This window comes from Parasteatoda tepidariorum, chromosome X1 (assembly GCF_043381705.1).
Source record: "Parasteatoda tepidariorum isolate YZ-2023 chromosome X1, CAS_Ptep_4.0, whole genome shotgun sequence".
Lineage (NCBI taxonomy): Eukaryota > Metazoa > Arthropoda > Arachnida > Araneae > Theridiidae > Parasteatoda > Parasteatoda tepidariorum.
Window position 1 is genome coordinate 1,219,773 of NC_092214.1, and position 20,895 is coordinate 1,240,667.

Below are 20,895 nucleotides of genomic sequence, written 5' to 3' on the forward strand. Positions count from 1 at the left end.
AGAAGAATATTTGATCACAAACAATAACACTTTTATTTGAGCAAAGATAAAATGTTTTCTAAAAGTACTATTTTTCAAAAAAATTTGAACAGTTTATGATAAGTTATTAAAACATTAGCAAGTCTGCATAAATGGAAGATCAGTTTATCATCACAGAATCTTACAAGCTTTTAATGCTAGCTAATTACATAAAGAAAACTTTTTTGACAACTTATTTATTTATTATAAAACATTTAAGTGAAATTTAAAGCAAATGTCTTCTTTAAAAATTACAGATATTTTTATTATTAATATATCTGCTTGGCAACGGCAAATATTTATTTCTGCAATATAACAACACAGTAAATCCGCTAGCATGCTATAGCTAAAAATCATAAGCAGGTTGTATATAAAAAGTTCTGACATCCCTTAGGACACATAATTTTCCATCCCAGAAAAAATAATAAAGTAGAATTAGGGCAGCCAACACCGTAAAAAATTTTTGTTCTAAAATAAACCCAACCTTAAAATATTTTTTTTACTCTGGTATTAATAAAACAGTAGAGGGAGATAATAATTCTGTAAGTATGTCATTGCTTCCAAAGTTATTTGCTCATTTATAAATCCTGCAATATGTATTTTTTAGAGTTACTGGTTTTACTCTACCCTAATCATCATTATGAACGTAAGTACAGTCTAATGATCAGATTATCAAGTTCTAAAACTCATTCTTAATGGTTTGAAAGGATGACTTCAAATATGCTAATTAATTAGTGCAGACGATATTTTAAGTTACGAAGACAGATACAAAACCGTTCTTTCTCTAAAAAAACGTACCTTTTTCTGACAGATTCAGAGAATATAAAGGGTAGCCGCAATCTGGGAAATATGGTCCCCATAGTTTGGTCAGGAGAGCGATTCAGACTTTGAACCCCGTAATATTAATTTTACTTTTTGCGTATTTCACCATATCTAAAGAAATTTTGCAATGAATTGAAAAAATTTTGCACACAATTATAAAATTCGTTTATCCAAGGTTAATTCGATGAAAAAAAAAATTAAATATTTATAATTTTTTACATCATTTTAAAGTATGTAATTTTACATGACAAAATACGAAATTTGAGTGAAATCGATTGAATAGTTCCTGAGAAATCGAATTTAAATATACATTTTAAAATTCAATTTCTCAACAACAATTCAACCAATTTATTTACTTAAAGAGTACTGAACAAAAGCAAGAAGTTCATTTGTTTGATTTTGTTCAGAATTCAAGTCAGAAAAAAACATTGATTATGTATTGCACATGACAAAAGCATTAACTAAATTTTTAAATTAGAACGTGAAGCTATATTAAGTCATGCAGTTGCACCAAAAACAGAATCGGCTAAAGAAGAAAGTCAACTGAGATAAGTTCAAACAGTTCTGTGCAAAATTGGAAATCAGCATTACTTCCAATAGCCCAAGTCTATGCCATCGACTCCAGAGGAAATGAACATTTACAGCACTAGAGAAATATTGAATGTCATATCTTATGAGAAAATGACATTATGTTAAAACTGCAGATATTGCATCTAGGAGGCTAAATCAATATCTAAATATGAATTGTGGTGGGTAGCCCCTTATTGCTCAAGAAAATCTAAAAACAATTGGCCTCTGGACAGTGTTAAATCTAATGATAATTATATTCTTCTTTCTGAAGAATGATCTAAGCAACTGTTTTTCTTCAATTGAAATAAAAAGGAGAAACAGAAGGTAAAGAATTTCTCTGATGACTCACTCTCAAGTCACATGGTATTATTGTCAGGACAAAAATAATCAAAAGGTGTGTGCTCTACTTACATTACACTTCTATGTTTTAACCTCATATATATATATATGAACTAAAATCATGTTTCACAAATTACTTATGACATTATCTTCATTTAAAGAAAACTAAAAATGCAGTAGAATTTATATTTTTTAAGCTACCCATTTGGAAAAAAAATCTACATATAGCCATTTATTAAGTGTTACTTATAATATGCAACAAATCATAATTATCTTATAAAGATTATTAAATGTCAAGCATCAATTCAAATATATTTAAGTGTGGCAATAGTTTTTTTTAATATTCAAACTAAAAGTTTAAGCTCAAGAACCAAGTCTTCAGTTAAAAAAGAAATCTATAGCTAACACTAATGTAGGAAAAAATTGCACACTCATGTAAAAAGTGCATTTCTATGTAAATCTAGTTTAATATGCTTATACAAAAGTATGCATAGAAAATTTATTAATATTTTAAGTAGAAGTTTCAAGATAAATGTTTAAAAAGAGATAAAAATTGTAATATTATAGAATACTTAAAACTTCAATATATTCATGATTATTTATATTGAACTTTTATGAAAATGATATATAATATTTAATAAATTACATTAAGTTTTATTATGTTTAATTAAAAAAAATCCCCATGAAAATTAATACAATATGCAACACAAAAGTAAAATCAGTAGATATAAAAAGTAATGAAAAATTTGCAATACATTTACACTGGGATAAACACCTAATTATTTTAACTTTAGATATTTTACCTAATTAATTTTACTTTACACTTGGATGTACTTCCAGCAAATTCTTAGTAATGTGTAGTAAATATGCTGCAACACTATAGAAATTTTTAAGCAATAAATTCAATTATTTAAAATCTTTGAAGCAGAAAGAATTTTTGATCTCGAAAGATAAAACTAAAATGCTATTAATAACATTTAAATCATATACTAATTACCTTTAAACACTAGTTCCATAGCTAAAATAGTTTTTGTAAGTATAAAGATATCATTAAATGTGAAGTGACAAAATCTATCTTATATTTTTACTGAGGATGTGAAGAAGACTTATCATAATACCTGAGCAAATTGGACTAGTTCAAAATGAATTTTACAAGTCACATAAATTGAAAAATATAATTGTAAGAGTAACCTTCCATAAGATTAAACTACTTCTTTTCATATGCAGTTACAAAATTGTTTTCGTCAAAAGCCAAAATTTAAAACAACCTTTTAAAATTACCAATTCACTCCTTAAATAGAAGTTTTAAATTAAGCATGTTCAAAGATTAATATTACTTATAAAATTAAGTAGAAAAGTAACTATATTTTTAAGAAATTGAACACTAAGGTAAAAAGAGATATGGAATTAGAAAAATTAATAGATAGGAAAAACTTATGCATTTTTTAAAAAACAGTAATATTAAAATTTTTTCATTAAGTCATTATTTTACATTATATTTAATGTAACAAAGAGCTTATAAATAGCTAGATTAGTATAAGCTTCACTGTTGATTGTCCCTAATTCTACAATAGAGAATGTGCTAAGCATTATTTATATTTGATTTCTGAAACAGCAAGAAATTTGTCTCTCTCTGAATTAACTACTAGCAGAAGGGAAAAAAAGATATCTTGTAGAATTATACAATGATATTTTCAACTGGAAACATTTTAAATGCTTATTTCGAAAACATCAATATAAAATTGCCTAGAATCTGAAGTTTTTATATATATTTTTNATATATATATATATATCAATGTATTTGGACATAGCATATGAAAAGAAATTTTAAGTGAACATGCAGTCTAAATATAAAAGATATATTTTGAAATATTACTGTATATGAAGGTAGGGTGGCGTAAAAAATATTTGAACAATGAACTGTTGTTTTTATGAACAGTAGCAGCCATAAAAAATCACGGCAAAAAATAGATGCAAGACAAAATTTCACATCACATTTTAAAATGAAACTGAAAAATGGAATTTGTATAACAATTTAAAATATTCAAAACCATTATTATATTTATATGGAGCACGTTATCACTTTTATACAGCAATCTTAGAGCTATTCATTACATTATTCAAAAGTAGTTAGCTTCGTATTAAAAAAAATTAATAAAAGTACTAATAGCAAAAGTAGCGAATGTGTTTACTAGGAGAATACAAATTTAAATTGAGCTTTCTTATATGCACACATGCATTTTTTAAGATAACAATTATTTAAATATTTATTGCTAGATCATGCATGAAAATACTATCTATGATAAAAATTGACAGGATATCTCTCAGTGTTTTAAAATGTATTGATTACATGTATATAAAAAGTATCTAAAAACTGATAACAAGGCAATTTTTCAATGCTTACTTTTAAATTTATATTCATAAAGGAGGGTAAATACTAATAATAAAATTATATATTTTTTGACATTTATACCATTTTGGTAAAAGTAGATGAAATTAGACAATTGAGATGAATCTAATATAAAAATCATGCTCAGATATGGCTTATAGAAACAAATAACATGGTTTGGATTATTGAAGAAGTTTACATAGTGTCCACAATTTGTTTTAACAAATGCACTAGCAAAAAATAGAATTCACAACATTTTGATATGAATAATGAACAGCAGAAAAATTTCTTTTTCAAGAAATATAAAAATTATTTTTCTACATAACAAAACCTAATTAGAGTAACATTAACAAATTATAAATATATGTGAATTATTTGCACACACACATTAGTTACATACAGATATAAAAAAGTTTGTATAAATAAAGTACTTTAATGACTAGTTATCAATGTAAACAGATATAAACATATGTTTAGTCATTAATAATCATATAGGAACATAAAATTATTTTAAGAAATCTTTCAACAGGTAGCAAAATGCTAAAATAAATGAAATATTTAAATTTGTGTAAAAACTCTTTAGAAATAAATAAAAATAAAACTTTTTGCTTTAACACCAACGGAAAGGAACAGCTCTCGGACGATCAGCTCCTTCCTTTACAAGTGGCTTGTGAAACTCACGTCCAGGCCTAGAATGAATGGTTGCCCAACAATGCTCACAATAATATTGTAAACATGTAACATTTGCACAAAAAAATGGAGCAAATTTCCCCCCACAACGAGATCCTTGACATTCATCACACATTTGATCATCTAGAACATATGGCTTGACTTCAACCTGAAAAATTATAACATGAAAAACCATATCAAATATTTATTTATCTCAACATGGGATAAAGTACTAATATCATGCAAAAAGCAAAACATTCATCAGTTATTTTTATGAAATAGATTAGTTAATATCATAGCTAGTTGTTTAAAATAAATCTAGCTTTCACTTAATTCTTTCAAACGAATAAATAAAGTTGGCACAATAAGGCTAGACCATATAAGGGTAGGAAAAACTTTTGTTATGTTGTCTGTACCACACAAAAAACATTTCATACATTTTCCAAGGATAAAAATAAGAAAAATTCTGAAAAATAAAGAGTTCATATGTTTCATATTTTTATATAACCATACATTTTGTTTAAACTGTAATTTTTCAAAATAAAATGATTTTTTAGTCACTGAATAGCTAAAATAATATACCCTTTTTTCAATATCACCATGCTGCAATTGAACAAATCGAGCACTGATTGCAGCTATATAACTTTGCTGATTTGAAAATGCAACTCGGCCAGCACCCTTGGGGTATTTTAACTCCGGATCTGTATCGATACCAGCGTAACATACTCCTCCATATAAACGATCCATGATCATAGCCAATTCGACTGAAAATATTATTGAATGCATTGGTAGATCAGTAAAAAGATATCGCATGCAAATGTAATAGTAATTATTGCAAAAGTCAAGTAAATAATCAAAAATAAGTCAAATAAATTACTAAATACTACATGTAACGTCCCATATCCGGACGTCCCTTTCCTGGAAGGGTCGATTTCCCGAACACTTTTTAACAATCAAAATAAACAAACATCTCTCCATCTTCCCCTTTCCTAAAAAAAAAAAAAAAAAAAAAAGATCTTTTGACAAATTTTTTTTTCTAGCTTGCACTGAACCTCTGATTCATGCATCGAACCCATAAATCACCAGAAAGGGGAAGTGAAGATCTACCAAGACCATTGAGTGACCGTTAGTGACGCTCCTCCCTTGGAATGTAGGAAAAAGAGGGAGATTTGTTTTCAAAAGACCGCAACTGAGTCCCCTCCCCCCCTCCTTTCCCATGCAGGTGGCTAGTAAAAGAGGCATTTCCTGGAACCTTTTTATTGAAAGAAGAAATACTGTGGAAAAGGGTAAACGGGGCAAGCGTTAAGGTGGAGGGGGAGTCAAAATGGAAAATTTGAATAGGTCTAAAAGGATACACGTCCTTGAGAAACAAAACATTCGTTCTTCCCCATACCATGTAATATTTAGGAGGCGGGGGGAAAAGGGGGTAACATTCTTTCTTTAGCAGATTCTTTCAGTCATAGAAGAAAAAATAAAGAGAACCCGATCAGCGTGCCCCGCCTTTATGCTTGATTGATAGCCAATGATTGGAGAGAAAACAATAATTTGTTACTTCCCCACCCTCAACTTAAATGATCTCCTCTTTACACTTATTTTCTTTCACAAATAAGGAGGAAATGAATTTTTCTCCTCCACCTACCCACCTTAATGAATGACGGGAATTTCCCTTTCTTGCTTGAATCATTCTAGTTAAAAATGGCGGATTATTATTTTCATATGTCAATTTTTTTTCGTTTTCTATATTTTAAGCAATAATATTTTTTTTCTAATATTTCATATTTTATTGATTAGATATTCTAATACTAAAACATTATTCCCCTTAAAAATAATGTTTATTTATTTTTTGCTTCTTAGATTTAGATCATTTTAAGCTTTGTTCCAGAATTTCCCCTTCCTGCTTGAATCGTTCTAGTTCAAAATGGCAGATTAATATTTTCGTAACGGCTAATTTTTTTTCGTTTTCCATATTTTCAGCAATAATATTTTTTTTCTAATATTTTATATTCGATTGATTAGATATTTTAATGCTAAAACATTATTCCCCTTAAAAATAGTGTTTATTTATTTTTTGCTTCTTAGATTCAGATGGTTTATTAAATCATTTTAAGCTTTGTTTACCTTGGGGGTGTATTATACGGAAAAATCTATTATACGGACTTCTGGAAGTCCCACCGATTCCGGATACGGGACTTTACACTGTATTAAGAAAAATCATTTTTAAAAAAAGTTAGATTAGTTAACAACTCACAATATGAAAGCATCATTAAAAAAAACTTTCCAAAATGTTTCATAAAAAAAATTAAACATATATTAATACAGGGTTCCTACTTCTTTAGCAAAGCAAACATTAAGGACTTTTTTTTTGAAAAAATTAAAGACTTTTTTGAAAAATTAAGGACTTTTTCGAAAAATTAAGGACCTTAAAAATAGTATGATTGTTTATCATCGAATATAAATATATCCACCAGTGAAAGTGAAAATTACTTACCGTTCTTAAAAAAGAAAATCAATCAATAAAAAAAATTATAATTGTGCAAGTACTGATATAATAGCATTAACAGAGCTCACCAAAGTAGAACCAGGCAATTTTTGCAAACCCGGGTCAGGTTTTTTAAAAAATATTTTCAGATTGTTAAGGGTTAATGACATCTATGAAACTAATCCGTATTTCATTTTTAATGATTTCATTAAAACTGGATTGTAAAATTAAGTGCAGAAATTAAGATTTGCAATTTTTTTTATATATTTAAAAAAAAAAAGAGTAAATAAAGAAACTTGGGCAAAACATTGAAAATAATTATATTACAAGTTTTTATATTCCGCTACTAGACATGCATCACATATCCAGTTGTGGATCAATTTTGCTAAATATTTAGTTACAACAAAAAAATTCTTTCTTTTTTATTAATAAAATGTTTTATTTATCAAGATATATATTAAAAGAATTAATACGTTGAACTAAAAAGTTGAATTAGAGTTATGCATGAGAGTAGTTTTCCTAACTATGTCCTAATTAAGTCCTATTTCAAGTAAAAACAAGCCCTATTAATATCTAAGCGCCTTAAATCATTCCACTTTTTTTTCATTAGGCTTAACTTAGTATTTTTTAAAAATTCATTGCATTAAATTTTTTTATGAAAATTTTTACAAAATAAAAATACAATTATGTTAGAGAAGATTTATAATTTATGAACCTATATGTTTTTATTACAGGGTGCATAACCAAATCTTTAAACAAAAAATAAACACATTTTAAGTACTTTTTAAGTACTCAAAAAATATTTTTAAGCACTATATCGATATAACAAAATGCAAAACAATTTTCAAAGCCTTTACATGATCATGATAAAATAACTAGCTTCTGACAAAGAACTATTTTTCTTGACTATATAAGCTATATTAAATGCTCGAGAGCCTGAAATTGAGAATATCTCGCAAAATGCAGCAGAGTTGCATAATGGTGCAATAATCTCACCGAACCCAACTCAGTAGACGCATTTGCAGACTCCCAAGTATTTCATTAGACTTGTAACATGAGTGGCGCTTTCATACACTATGGAACGACGGTACGCCGAAATAGATGGTGGTTGAATGAATTGTAAAAACGTTGAAATGTGAAAAGCGCGCTTTTGCAAAGACGAAAATCGACATGGTAAAAAAAAAAAAATCTAATTTTCAAAAAGGGAAAATCAAGCACTTTATAAAAACACCCAATGAAAAAAGCACCTTTAAGGGCTTTCAAAAAGCAAAAATAAGCACCTTTAAGCACTTTCTAAAAACACTACGCACCATGTATTAGTTGTCAGTGAAACATACATAACTCAGTGAAAAGGGTCTAAAACAATATTTCAAAGGTATGAGCACATTCCTATGGCCAGAAAATTAATAAGGCTTCTTAATTAACAAAAATTGATAAATTATTCATTTTCATGATTTATAGATATTTTCTTATAGTATTTCTTTATCATCCCTTATCATTCTTAATATTATTCTCTACTATTATTATAATTTGATGTTTTATTTTGATCGCAAATTAAACTGAAAGTTGTATTCTTTTATTATAAAATTATCATGTAATATCAGTTTATCAGGTAACATTTTGTAAACATATATTGAAAAACTTCACGAAAAGCATATTGAAAACGGTATGTAACTTAATCATTTTGAAATTATTACTAAAAGCAAATGTGCTACATTTACTTTTACAGTGAGCTTCACATAAAATTATTTCCAGCCAAAACTGTTATGTTTACATAATATTACTAAACATTCCGACGAAAAACATGAACTAATTTTAAAGCAACCAAAAGTAAAATAAAATTTTTTTAAAAAAAACAACATATTCTGATAGACATTAATAACAAAATGTTTGGGATCTTTTAATTGAGAAGATTTAAATTTTTATGTAACAATCTGCCTATTCTTAAGAAATACAAATAATGTAACAATCTAAAAAATTTACATTGTAACAAAATAAGTTATAGTTACCAAATATTTAACTTTCTTGTTAGAAGCAAATCATGCATTCTTATTTAGTACTCAGGAATAAAAATTGTAAGTTATTTTTCAAAAAATTTGGGACTTTTTTTTATCAAAAACCCAATAAACCCTAGGTTTTTGATGAAAAACCAAGCTGGGCTAGGATTTTTCAAATCCTGTTTATTACAGACCTGTTTAATTTTTAGCACAATCATGAATTTTAAAAAAATGTTACTGCTTTCTATAAATTTAAAGTTACTTATTACACATTTAAATATTATACAAATCTATTTAATTCAAGTTTTTTGGGAATAGTTCTTGTCATGGATTCCAGTTAAAAAAAAATTTCTGAAACTTTCTTTCATAGGGTTTTACTTTGTTCCTATAAACAGATGTGTTACCAGTGGAGCTGTTCTTGAATTCTGTCGATTTTGAAGGTCAGTGTGGTTCTTTTACTTAGGTACCTTAGAATTCCCCCCTCAAAGCACAATCTCTTCCATGTGCAGTATCCCCTTAGTCCACACTCTATTCTTTTCCTTTGGAATGCTTCACAATCCTCAGGAGTATCATTCTAGAATCATGAGTAAAATGCTCTACCCTCCATGCATGTTCTAATTCTAGGTGATAAGAGAACGACTATATGCTTTAAAAAATTTAACTCAAAAATCATTCCTTTCAACTATAGTGATGCTGAAAAATTAAGGACTTTTAAAAACCTTGTACCAAAATTAAGCAGTTTTTAAGGATTTTTAAGGACCGTAGGAACCCTGTAATATAAAATTTGAAACTTCAAAAACATATATGATGTGTCACTACTTATTTTTTTACAGAATACAATTAAAAACGTGATGTGGATATTTTTAAGGACCGTAGGAGCCAGGTAATATAAAATTTGAAACTTCAAAAACACATATGATGTGTTACTACTTATCTTTTTACAGAATACAATTAAAAACGAGATGCGAATATTAGGCAACTTTTTTCTTTTTTAGATCTAAAGTCATCGTCAAATGGTATTATTATAAGCACATAGGTGAAACAAAATAACAGAGATTTCACTAACGAAATTTTTTGACCATTATTAATAATGTTTTCATTCTCGTTTTTAATAATGTTTTAACCATTATTAAAAACGAGATGCGAATATTAGGCAACTTTTTTCTTTTTTAGATCTAAAGTCATCGTCAAATGGTATTATTATAAGCACATAGGTGAAACAAAATAACAGAGATTTCACTAACGAAATTTTTTGGGCTTTGAGTAAAGTTTTGATACATCATGCAAGTCAAAATTGGAAATAATAAAAACAATAACATTTAGCTAAGTAAAAAATATGTATATAAATCTTAATCAAAAGAAGATTTTGTTTAAACCATTATTCATAATTATAACTATAAACACTCAACATACTGCAGTAGTAGCAATAGCACCATCTGTTGAGGAAATAAGAGAAGTATTTTTGCTTTTAGCGGATATTTTATCGCCAATTTAAAAAAAAAAATTTCTTCAACAAATACAGAGAAATTTTAGAATATATGGATAAACAGGAGACAGTCGTAAAATACAGTAGTTTTTTTAATAAGCAGGAGACTTGGCAGGTACGTAAGCAGTATTCTGTAAAATATTTCTGATTTCAAAGTTGATAACCCATTAAAGAATATGTGATCATATTTGAAAAATCCAAAGCTAAATAGATATTCCAAATAAATTTTTATTTATTTTCAAAAGAAAAATAACATTCTTCCAGTATTCAAAAAAATTGACAACAAGGACTAAATTTAAAAATTGGATCATACATTTATCACATAATATGAAAGAGGCATTTATTATTAATCCTAATCTTAAATAAAATATTGCTCAAACAAATAAAATAAACAAGAGAATTACAAACCTGCTTTAAGAGGACGAGGAACACCTCCAACAAAAACTGTTTTTCTGGGATCAAGAGGCATAGATGCATCCAACACAAAATCTGCATCACTTAATCGCCATGGACGAATCTGAACCTGTTGATTAAGTACAATAAAAATGAAAAATTAACAAAGAACATAATTAAATTCTTTTTACCTTAATACATTCGCGATTGGAACTGATGATGGACTTCGTGCAAAAAAAGGACAAACCTGAATAACTTTTGATCTGATGATTGGATTGTCACGCTCTAGGACTCAATCGAGGGGGTGACCTCAAATAAGCCTATTTGTTAGTGCAGATGATAATTTAAGTTACAAAATCAGACACAAAAGCACATTTTCTCTGAAAAAACATACCTTTTTTGATGGATTCAGATTTCTGAACACCTAAATTATAGAGGGTAGCCGCAATCTGGGAAATATGATCTCTCTAGTTTGGTCAGGAGAGCAGTCCTAAGTTTGAACCTTTTCAATGCAAATTTTACTTTTTGAATATTTTGCCATACCTTGAGAACTTCTTAAGTGAATTGAAAATTTTCTGCACACAATTATAAAAGTTGTTAATCCAAAGATAATTCCATGCAAAAAATAAAGTTTAGGAAATACTATTATTTTTTTTAATAATAGTTGAAAAATTTTTGGATTGAAAGGTAAACAGTTTTTGCACCATTTTCAAGTATGTAATTTTACATGGCAAAATACAAAATTTGGAATAGTTCCCGAGAAATCGAATCTTAGAAATACAACTTTTTTAATATTCGATTTTTCAGAAACTACTTAGCCGATTTCACTCAAATTTTGTTTTTTACCATGTAACCATTTTTGTTTACCATTCCTTAAAGAAAAGAAAAAACTGCATACCTAATTCATTTTTTTACTATTATGAAGAAAAATAATAAATATTTACTGAAAGTTATTTTTTAAATTATCTTTGAATAAATGAATTTTAGAATTGTGAGCAAACTTTTTTCTAAGTTCTGTAAAATTAACATTAAGTGGTCCAAATTTTAGATCATCCTCCTGACTAAACATTGGGGACATAAAAAAGTGATTTTTCATTTCAGTCAATTTTTAGTTTTTTTTTTGTCTTGAGTTTTACTTTCATCCTGCATTTCAGTAAACAAAAATGTTTATATTCTGAAAATTAGAGAAAGAAAATATTATTTGATGATATCATTAATCTGACCATTCCTGATAATGTAATAAAAAATATAGTAAAATAATTATAGTACCGTCCTTCGGGGTGGGGCTACTTTGTGCAGCGGGGGCTACTTTGTGCAAATTCGAATTTGGCATTTTTCAAGTGCTGCTATTCAGTATTATATTTATTTCATGTTAAAAATGTGTGGAATTTGAAGATAGAAATCTCTTCCATTACTACAAACATTGTTTCGAATTTTAAAACAATCTCAGGGTGTGTTTCGTTCATCCAATGTCAACAACTTTCCTAGGACGTCGGATGTCAAAAAGTGTGCGTGGAAACTTTAGCTGTGAAATGCAAAGACAAAACAATTGTCGTAAGTGCAAAATTTTTTATTTATTTATTAATAAACAATTATATCATGCTACCGTTAAAAGAATTTGAAAATTAATAACAAATAAACGGAAAACGAAAAAAAATGCACTTTGGGGCTACTTTGTGCAAAGTTTCATTCGTTTTTTTTTTCCGACAGAAAAATGGTCAGACGTTATAAAAAAATACATGGAACGAGAAACTACCGTGATTACACTTTAGAAAAGCTGCAACAATGTTTGCAAGCAGTTACTGGTGGTATGTCGATTGCAGAAGCTTCTCGGAAGTACAAAATCCACAGAAATACTATCTCTAATAAAATTCACAAGAAACATGTGAAACTTCCTGGTAAACTATTATTTTTCTTCTACAAAGATTTTTCTAATGAATTAATCAAACGATTTAACACATAAAAATATATTTTATAGGACATCAGGTGATTTTGACAGAAACTGAAGAGCAAGTTCTGTCATGTTCATTCAAGCATGTTATGTTCAAATTTATCAATATTATAAATGTTAATGAATATGTAATAATTATTATTTTTGAAATATCATCCATTTCAATGTTAAAAAAAGTATATGGTTTCCTTTTGTTTAAACTCAAATGTTTTGAAATAAACATTCTTTTTAAGAAAAAATTCTTCAAAAAAAATGGTTTTTTAACGCTGAAAATTATTTTCAAACTAATATCTTTACATATCTTGATGTTTTTGTCTTTAAAAATGTCAACAATTAACTTTTTTAACAATTTTATATCAATATTTTACTAAAAACATGATTATTAAACTGAATTCCTATCGCTGCACAAAGTAGCCCCATTTGGGGGCTACTTTGTGCAAGGTATGTTTTGACTTATTATTCGTAAATATTACATACAAATAATGCCAATATTGATCAAATTCAGTCGTCTGAATCCAGTTATGAATATAATATCGATAAATTTTACTAAAGTTTGAATTAACATAGTTTTTTTACATGTCAAAGTTCAAAAACTGCGAAATCCTGCACCAAGTAGCCCCGAATGACGGTAATAAAAATAGAGAAGATATCATAATTTTGAATAAATAATAAAAATAAATAAATACTAATTAAAACATTGTAACAATACAAACATTTGAAAATTACATAAAACGAATGAGTTAAACTATTTTTTTCCATCTAAGCAGAGTAAATTATCTAAGAAAAAGGTAAGAGAGGAAATATTAGAGCTAACAATAAGACTCAGTATGACAAAATTAATGCAATATTTTTCACATTATACAGCCGAATTAAATACTGTGCTGTTTAAAAAAAACTGATTCATGAGCTGAAAAATTTAAAAGGAGCTCTGAGAGTTACAAAAAATATATTTGGTGTTCCAAGTATAATTTTACTAACAGGATTATTTGCTTTAAAAACCTTTAGTTAAATGTCATAGTGCCTACTGGTCCAACTTAGACCTAATATAGTCTGATTAATATAATAATAGCAAACAGCATTAATCTATTATTTGTCATTAAACAATGCCATTGTGCAAGGGCGGTATGTAATATATTCTAATAATGTCAAAAATTCATTTATGAATGATTAATAAAAATTTTAGCAGTTGATTTCTTATTTATTTATTTTTAAGAATTAATAATAAAAATTAGTAAAATACATTGTAAATTCTATGTAATTGTAGTTTCACTGCACTACTTGTAACTTTGCCCATACATTGTTAAGCTAGAGACCGGATGCGATTAGCCATGGTTGAATTTGACGACTTCTCGAAGTCCCATAGAAATCCTTTCCAACAGACACATCTTCATTTTCTTGGAACTTATCCTTCAAACTGCTATTCTTTCTTTTGGATAACTGAGGAGGGGGTAATCTAATCATGCCTCTTCGCTAGGGGACGCAGGTCATCTTCTTTACAAAATCTTTTTTATGTAATGTGTTTATTAATGGTTCATGGGATCACATAATTGCTTTTTGAAATTTTCAAGCAATATGAAAGTATAAGAATGAAATAAAAAATTTCAAATTTTTTCATCTTATTTTTTTTAAAAAATACTTTTAAATGAGGAAAATCATTTACTTATTCGGATTCAAGGTTTATATTTTAATCAATGCAATAAATATGCAGTAGGTAAAAAAGCAAAACAAACAGTAACAATATATTTTTAATTAGATTGACTTTTTGATTTGATTGAACCTTGATTAACGTTTGATTTAATCATATTTTCACGTACAAAGAGTCAATACCATATTTTAAGTTACGAAAATGAACAGAAAAATGCATTCTGTGCTGGATAAACATACAAGTTTGTCTATAGTTTTAGGTTATTAACTTTCCAAATGCGGAAACAGCCGCAATCTGGAAGATATGGTCTGAAGTTATGGCAAAGAGAGAGTTGGAAAGTTTGGGTCCTTTAATTTTAACTTCACTCTTCGATTATAGCCCATTATCTCGAGACCTTTTTGAGTGTATTGAAAAATGTTTGCATAAAATTACAAAAAACATTTTATACACAAATTTTTAAGGACATTTTTTTTAAAATAATAACTTGTTATTTTTTTATTAGTTTATTAAATAATAGTAAAATAAATTGAATTGCATGTTCTACATATTTTTACATCATTTTAATTTCAAAATACAAACTTTCAGAGCAATCGATCATTTAGTTTCTGAGTTATCACATTTTTAAAAAGCCAGTTTGCTTAAAATTTTATTTATCTCGAATTATTCAACCAATTTCATTCAAATTTTGTATTTTGATATTTAAAATTACCTTCCTTAATATTATATAAAAATTTGAATATCTTGCTATTTTATTTTATTTTATCCGTCGTTAAAAAACCGACCCAATTTTCGGGTTTACGACTACTAATGTTCAACTCCATAGCCTTGTAGTTTTGAACCAATCCAGAAGACAAGGAAACTCCTGGATAAGTATACCCCCAGAGGAATTGATTTGTTATGGGAACATGGAGGACTCTGTGACTCGACAGATTTAACGCGCATCAGTCGCCATTTACTACACGGGGATTTCAAAAATCGGGATTTAGAATTTTTCCAAAGCATATTATAAATAAAAATATTAAACATTTTTTAACTATTTAAAACTATATTTTTTGCATGGCATTACCTTTGGAAAAACTAATTTTTGCAATTGTATGAAAAATTTTTCGATTCAATCAAAACGTAAAACGTTCTTGAGATATGACGAGATTAAGATATTATCATCATTATCATTGAGCTATTATTTCGAAGCTATTACTATGCACTAATTAAATAGTCCAAACGATATTTTAAGTTAGGAAATTAGGCATAAAAACGTACTCCGATTAAATATACCTTTTTTCGTCGGATTCGGATTTCTGACCCCCTAAATATAGTAGTTTCAATCTAGAAATATTGTTTCAACAGTTTTTTCAAGAGCGCGCTTGAAAGTTTGGACCCTTTAAAGTTAACTTTTGTTGTGTATTTCACTATATCCCAATTTTTTTGAAGCGAATTGAAAAAGTTTTGCATACAATTCCAATCAGATCAATGAATTCCTATTCGTTTTTCTAAAGATAATTTCATGCAAAATAAAACTTTTAGTAAACATTTATTATTATTTTATTTAATTGAAATCGAGAAACTTAAGAAATGTAAGGTATATAATTTTTTCATCATTTGCAATTTTAAATGTCAAAATACAAAATTTAAGCAAAAACGGTCTAATAAGTCCTGAGAAGTAAAAATAAAAACTTATTTTTCGAAATTTAGTCCCCTAACTTCTTATTTTTAGTGTCCATTTTTTGTGACTTAAAATTTGTAACTATGAAAGCAAAAGCAAATTTAAATCGTAGAGGAAAGAATGCTTCGCGTTGATAGGTGGTAAACAATAATTAATTAACTGTGTGAAAGGTTCGTTGCAGGCGTATGTCAATATGTAAAAAGCTTCTGCAGGGCGAAACAAAAATCTTGGTAGAAAATGTGCTTTCAGCTTTGCAGGGAAACCAAAACATAGGCAGACAAACAGCAGTCATGCGAGGAAATTTTTTTAATAAATGTAAGTTAGTTAATATTAGTTTTTCGGACGCAAATTTAAAATTTGTAAATTGAAAAATAATTACAAATTTAAGCTATATTGCTTGAAATCTTTTCAAACCGATGGACGTACTCTTTTTCTCTAATGGAGACATTAGCATTTTGCCGGACATAGATGTTCACTTTAAAAGCTTCCTTGAAAAGAAAAAGGAAATCGCAAGGAGAAATTTTAAAAGTATCTTTGAAATTATTTACAATGTATATTAACATTGAGTCCCTTGATTAAAATAGCTATTATTTTTGTTCGTAAAATTATACTATGTAACAATTTTAAAAATTCGAATTTTACAATTTTTTGGCCATAACCATTTCAAAGTTCGTTCAAAACAGGGCATGATATCTTTAGATAGAATACGTGAATGCAAAAAATGCACTTAAAACTTTATTTGCAAAACATTTAAATGGTTCAAAAGCCAATCAATGCATATAAAAATAACATTTTATATCAAAATGTTCTTTAAATGTTTTGTTAAATGTGCACGAAATTTCGAATTTTTATTAACGAATAATTTTTGCGTTATAAGAGTTAGAAGCGTAGAAATTTTTTGAGATAGCGGTTACTGCTACAACTATTTTTCTTTATTACATAAATAATTTTTACATTTACAATGTATGGTAAATTGCACCATGCAGTACAAAGTACATCGATAACAGAAAAAAAATGTTATATTAATGAGAAAAAGCATTCATTAACTGAATATTTTGAATGTTAGTTATAAAATATATGTAAAACAGAAATGTATACTAAGTGTTCTCAATGCTTCGAGAAAAAATTTAAAAATAAATAGGCTCATTGTATTAGTGTGTTTGACTACTGTTAATTATAAATATTTTAAAAAATGATGTAAATTTTTCAATATAATTTTTTTTTTAAAATTTGTTTGGTCAATTACCATTTTTTTGTTCTAAATCACTGAAGTCTTCAAATCTATATGTAAAAATTAATGAGTAATTTCTCTACAATATTTTTTTCCTTCATGCTATAATCTGCATTCAGCTGTCAGATGACCCATAGATAACAAGTTATTCATCCTTTTGATTGAAGATAAGCATTACTGGAATATTTCAAAAGGTCATTGTTTTTTGAAAAAATAACATATCATGATTTAATTTTTCTCTGTTCATACCTCATGGCTAGAATTCTGCATTTGTCACCGAAATCATTGGGCGTTTGTATACAAAGGTTGTTTTGTACCTTTCTTTTTTTTTCATTACACCTATGGGTACTGCATCTTATAATTGAAAGTGTAATACAGATGTGAGGGGGTCGATATCCAGTTCTTCTATATATGCAAAACTTGCATGCTTCAAAAGAGGTACTTGGAAGTGTAGTGGAGGCCAATATGTGCCAAAATACAGCGCCACTTATAATAAATTTTTATATATATATTTTTTTTTATTATTGTACCACTGAATGGCAACTTCTATAGTTTTTAGTTTTTCTTCTCTGATGTGAACTAAATATATAGTTTTTTTGCCTGGTGTTTTCTAGTACGTCAATTTTTATCCATCTACACGTAAATACAAGAGAAGGCAAGTTAATTTTCCCTTACCCTTCATTGGAGACAACAGGACTGTAGAACAAATCAAACAAACATGACAGGCAACGATGGAAATGATAAAACCAATCCTTCTACACTGAGCATTGCCAGAGTTAGCATTAAACCTCCACTATTTTGGAAACTGGATCCAAATATATGGTTTTTGCAGTTGGAAGCACAATTCTGAAAGGCTTCAATAACGGTTGATCAAACAAAATATGATTATGTTGTAAGCACCATCGAAGCCGAAATATTATCACAAGCGTTGGATATATTGACGAATCTGCCACAAGACAAATACACTAAAATTAAAGACGGGCTAATTACTTTGTTCGCAGACACAGAAACTCAAGTCGATTTGGGTGATAAAAAACCTTCTCAGCAATGAAAAATTTGGCTACTGATAAAGTAACTGAACCATTTCTTAAAATAATTTGGCTTCAAAGATTGCCCTTAGAAATAAGAAGCATTTTATCAATCAGTAATGACGATTTATCAAAATTGGCGACAATGGCCAATAAAATGTGGGAAATAAAAACATCGTTTCAAAGTGCCACCATTGCGTGTCAGAATAATGACAATGTCATAGTTTAACTACAGGAAAAAATTTCGGAACTATCACTACAAGTTAACGAACTAAACAAAAGGCAGTACTATGAACAACCACGATATAGATCCCACTAGTAAGTTTAGAAGTAATTCTTATAATTATAGTAATTTCGAACACAGTACATGTTATTATAACTCGAAGTTCGGCGAAAAAGCTTTCAGATGCAATAAACCTTGCGATTGGCATAACAATAGAGATCGCCAACCACAGGAAAACTATAGTACGGCTTTCAGGAGAACAGCTCCGGACACCTGTCTCGCGTAGTGGCGGGAACTATGGTTTCTAGGGTAAGTCACTTCTAATAGGGGTGTGGAGTGAAAGTGACTAGTTATGTAATGATCTCAGCTTTGACACAAGTCGGCGAATCTTTGCTCCCCTTCCCTAGTATAAGTGGCAATCCTAGAGAACTCGTCTTTCTTTTAATCTCTCGTTTTCTGACAGAGCAGCTTTTAGTTTTTAAAATATATTTTTTCGTGATTATTTTAATCATTAATTATTTAATCATTGTTAGTTTAACGCTTGTTTTAAGTTTTGTTTTTTCTTTTAATCGTTGTTTATTTTATCTTGTTTGCTTTAATTTTTGTTTCATTATTTTTTTTTTTAATTTCTTAACTCTTCAAAATTCTTAGTTTCTTAACAAAATCAAATATTTTTTAAAAAGACCAAGACATTATAACTAAGAAGTTTATTTTTTATTTATTTTTTAAATCTACGATATTACAAAAGTTAAAGTAAGAACCACTAAGTATTATAAAATTTAAAATAACAACAAAATATTTGAAGCAAAAAGTTGCTTTTCGAATCGCATAAGACATTATTCTTGTAGATATGTTTTGAAAGAGCTTTTAATTTTTAAATTGATTAATTTAATTAATTTTTAAATTTATTTTAAATTTTGATTTCTTTCTTTTAGTTCGATATTTTTTAAAGTTTTATAGTCCTTAAAATTTCACAGATAAAAAAATGTAAGAAATAATGTTAATGAATTTTTTATATGAAGTGTAAATGCTTTATCCGATCATTTAATAAATGGTATTAAGAAGCTGCATGAAAATAAGATTCCTTTTTATACAAACAAAAATTATAATGAAAAAAATTAAATACAAATCTGAAATTGAAAATTATTTTTTGTTAAAATAAACAGCAAACTAATAATTATATAGTATGTTAATTTAATAATAAATTTTGATATCAAAATCATACATAAAATTTTAGTTCTTTATTCATCTTTGGAATAGTAATAAAATCTAATAGATTTTAAACATCATTTCCGTAGAGCCATATTTTCAAGATTATGTCAAGTCTTAGACAGGAATGAAATGACATGATGTATTCAGTTTATGAAATGCTTATTCCAGTTTTATGTATGTAACAACAATTAATAAATTAATCGCATGAAAAAAGAAAAACACATATAAGAAACCTAAATTAAATGCCTCTTGAATATAGCGATTAAAGAAAGATCAATATTTTTCTTTTTCAAAGAAAAAAATATTGATCGAAAGAGAGAAATAATCTCAAAAGTTTTTTCATGAGACAAAAGTGATTGATTAAAAAAATATTTTAACCACCATTAAAAAAAAATTATTTCCAATAAATAAATAGCAGCTGAATTCCAAATAAATTAACGTATATCGAATAAAAGTATAAATGAAAATACGGTTTCGTTTAAGCCTATATTATTTCTTCTCCCTAAAAAAAAAGCCAAAAGATTGTCAAAATATTAATTTGAAGAGGTCTCTTGAAAGCGGATAAAGCAGCCAATCTGGTAGACCAATCGACTCCTTCATTTCTCTATTACACCCCCCATTAGAAATGTTATCTCACTCGTTACCATAGCAGCAGACAGCCCCAGACTTTTCTCGGGAGCTGTTCTCCTCAAAGGCGCACTATAGATCCCCGCCCCTCACTGACGACGGAGAGTCAAGGGGTGGAACTGTGTCGTCCTTTTATTCGGGACAAAGGAACTG

At 27.9% G+C, this 20,895-nt stretch overlaps 1 protein-coding gene across 2 annotated transcripts in view; it reads right to left on the minus strand.

The window, feature by feature from the left end:
- Nucleotides 1-4,073: 4,073 nt before the first annotated feature.
- LOC107444581 (cytoplasmic polyadenylation element-binding protein 2) overlaps nt 4,074-20,895 on the minus strand; it is a 68,135-nt gene continuing 51,313 nt past the window's right edge. For both annotated transcript variants that reach the window (XM_016058755.3, XM_016058754.3), the window contains 3 exons: nt 11,178-11,292; nt 5,390-5,571; nt 4,074-4,976 (listed from right to left, as the gene is read on the minus strand). In XM_016058755.3, coding sequence (XP_015914241.1) covers nt 4,749-4,976; nt 5,390-5,571; nt 11,178-11,292 — 525 coding nt within the window. In that variant the 3' untranslated portion in view covers nt 4,074-4,748. The remainder of the gene's footprint in view (nt 4,977-5,389; nt 5,572-11,177; nt 11,293-20,895) is intronic.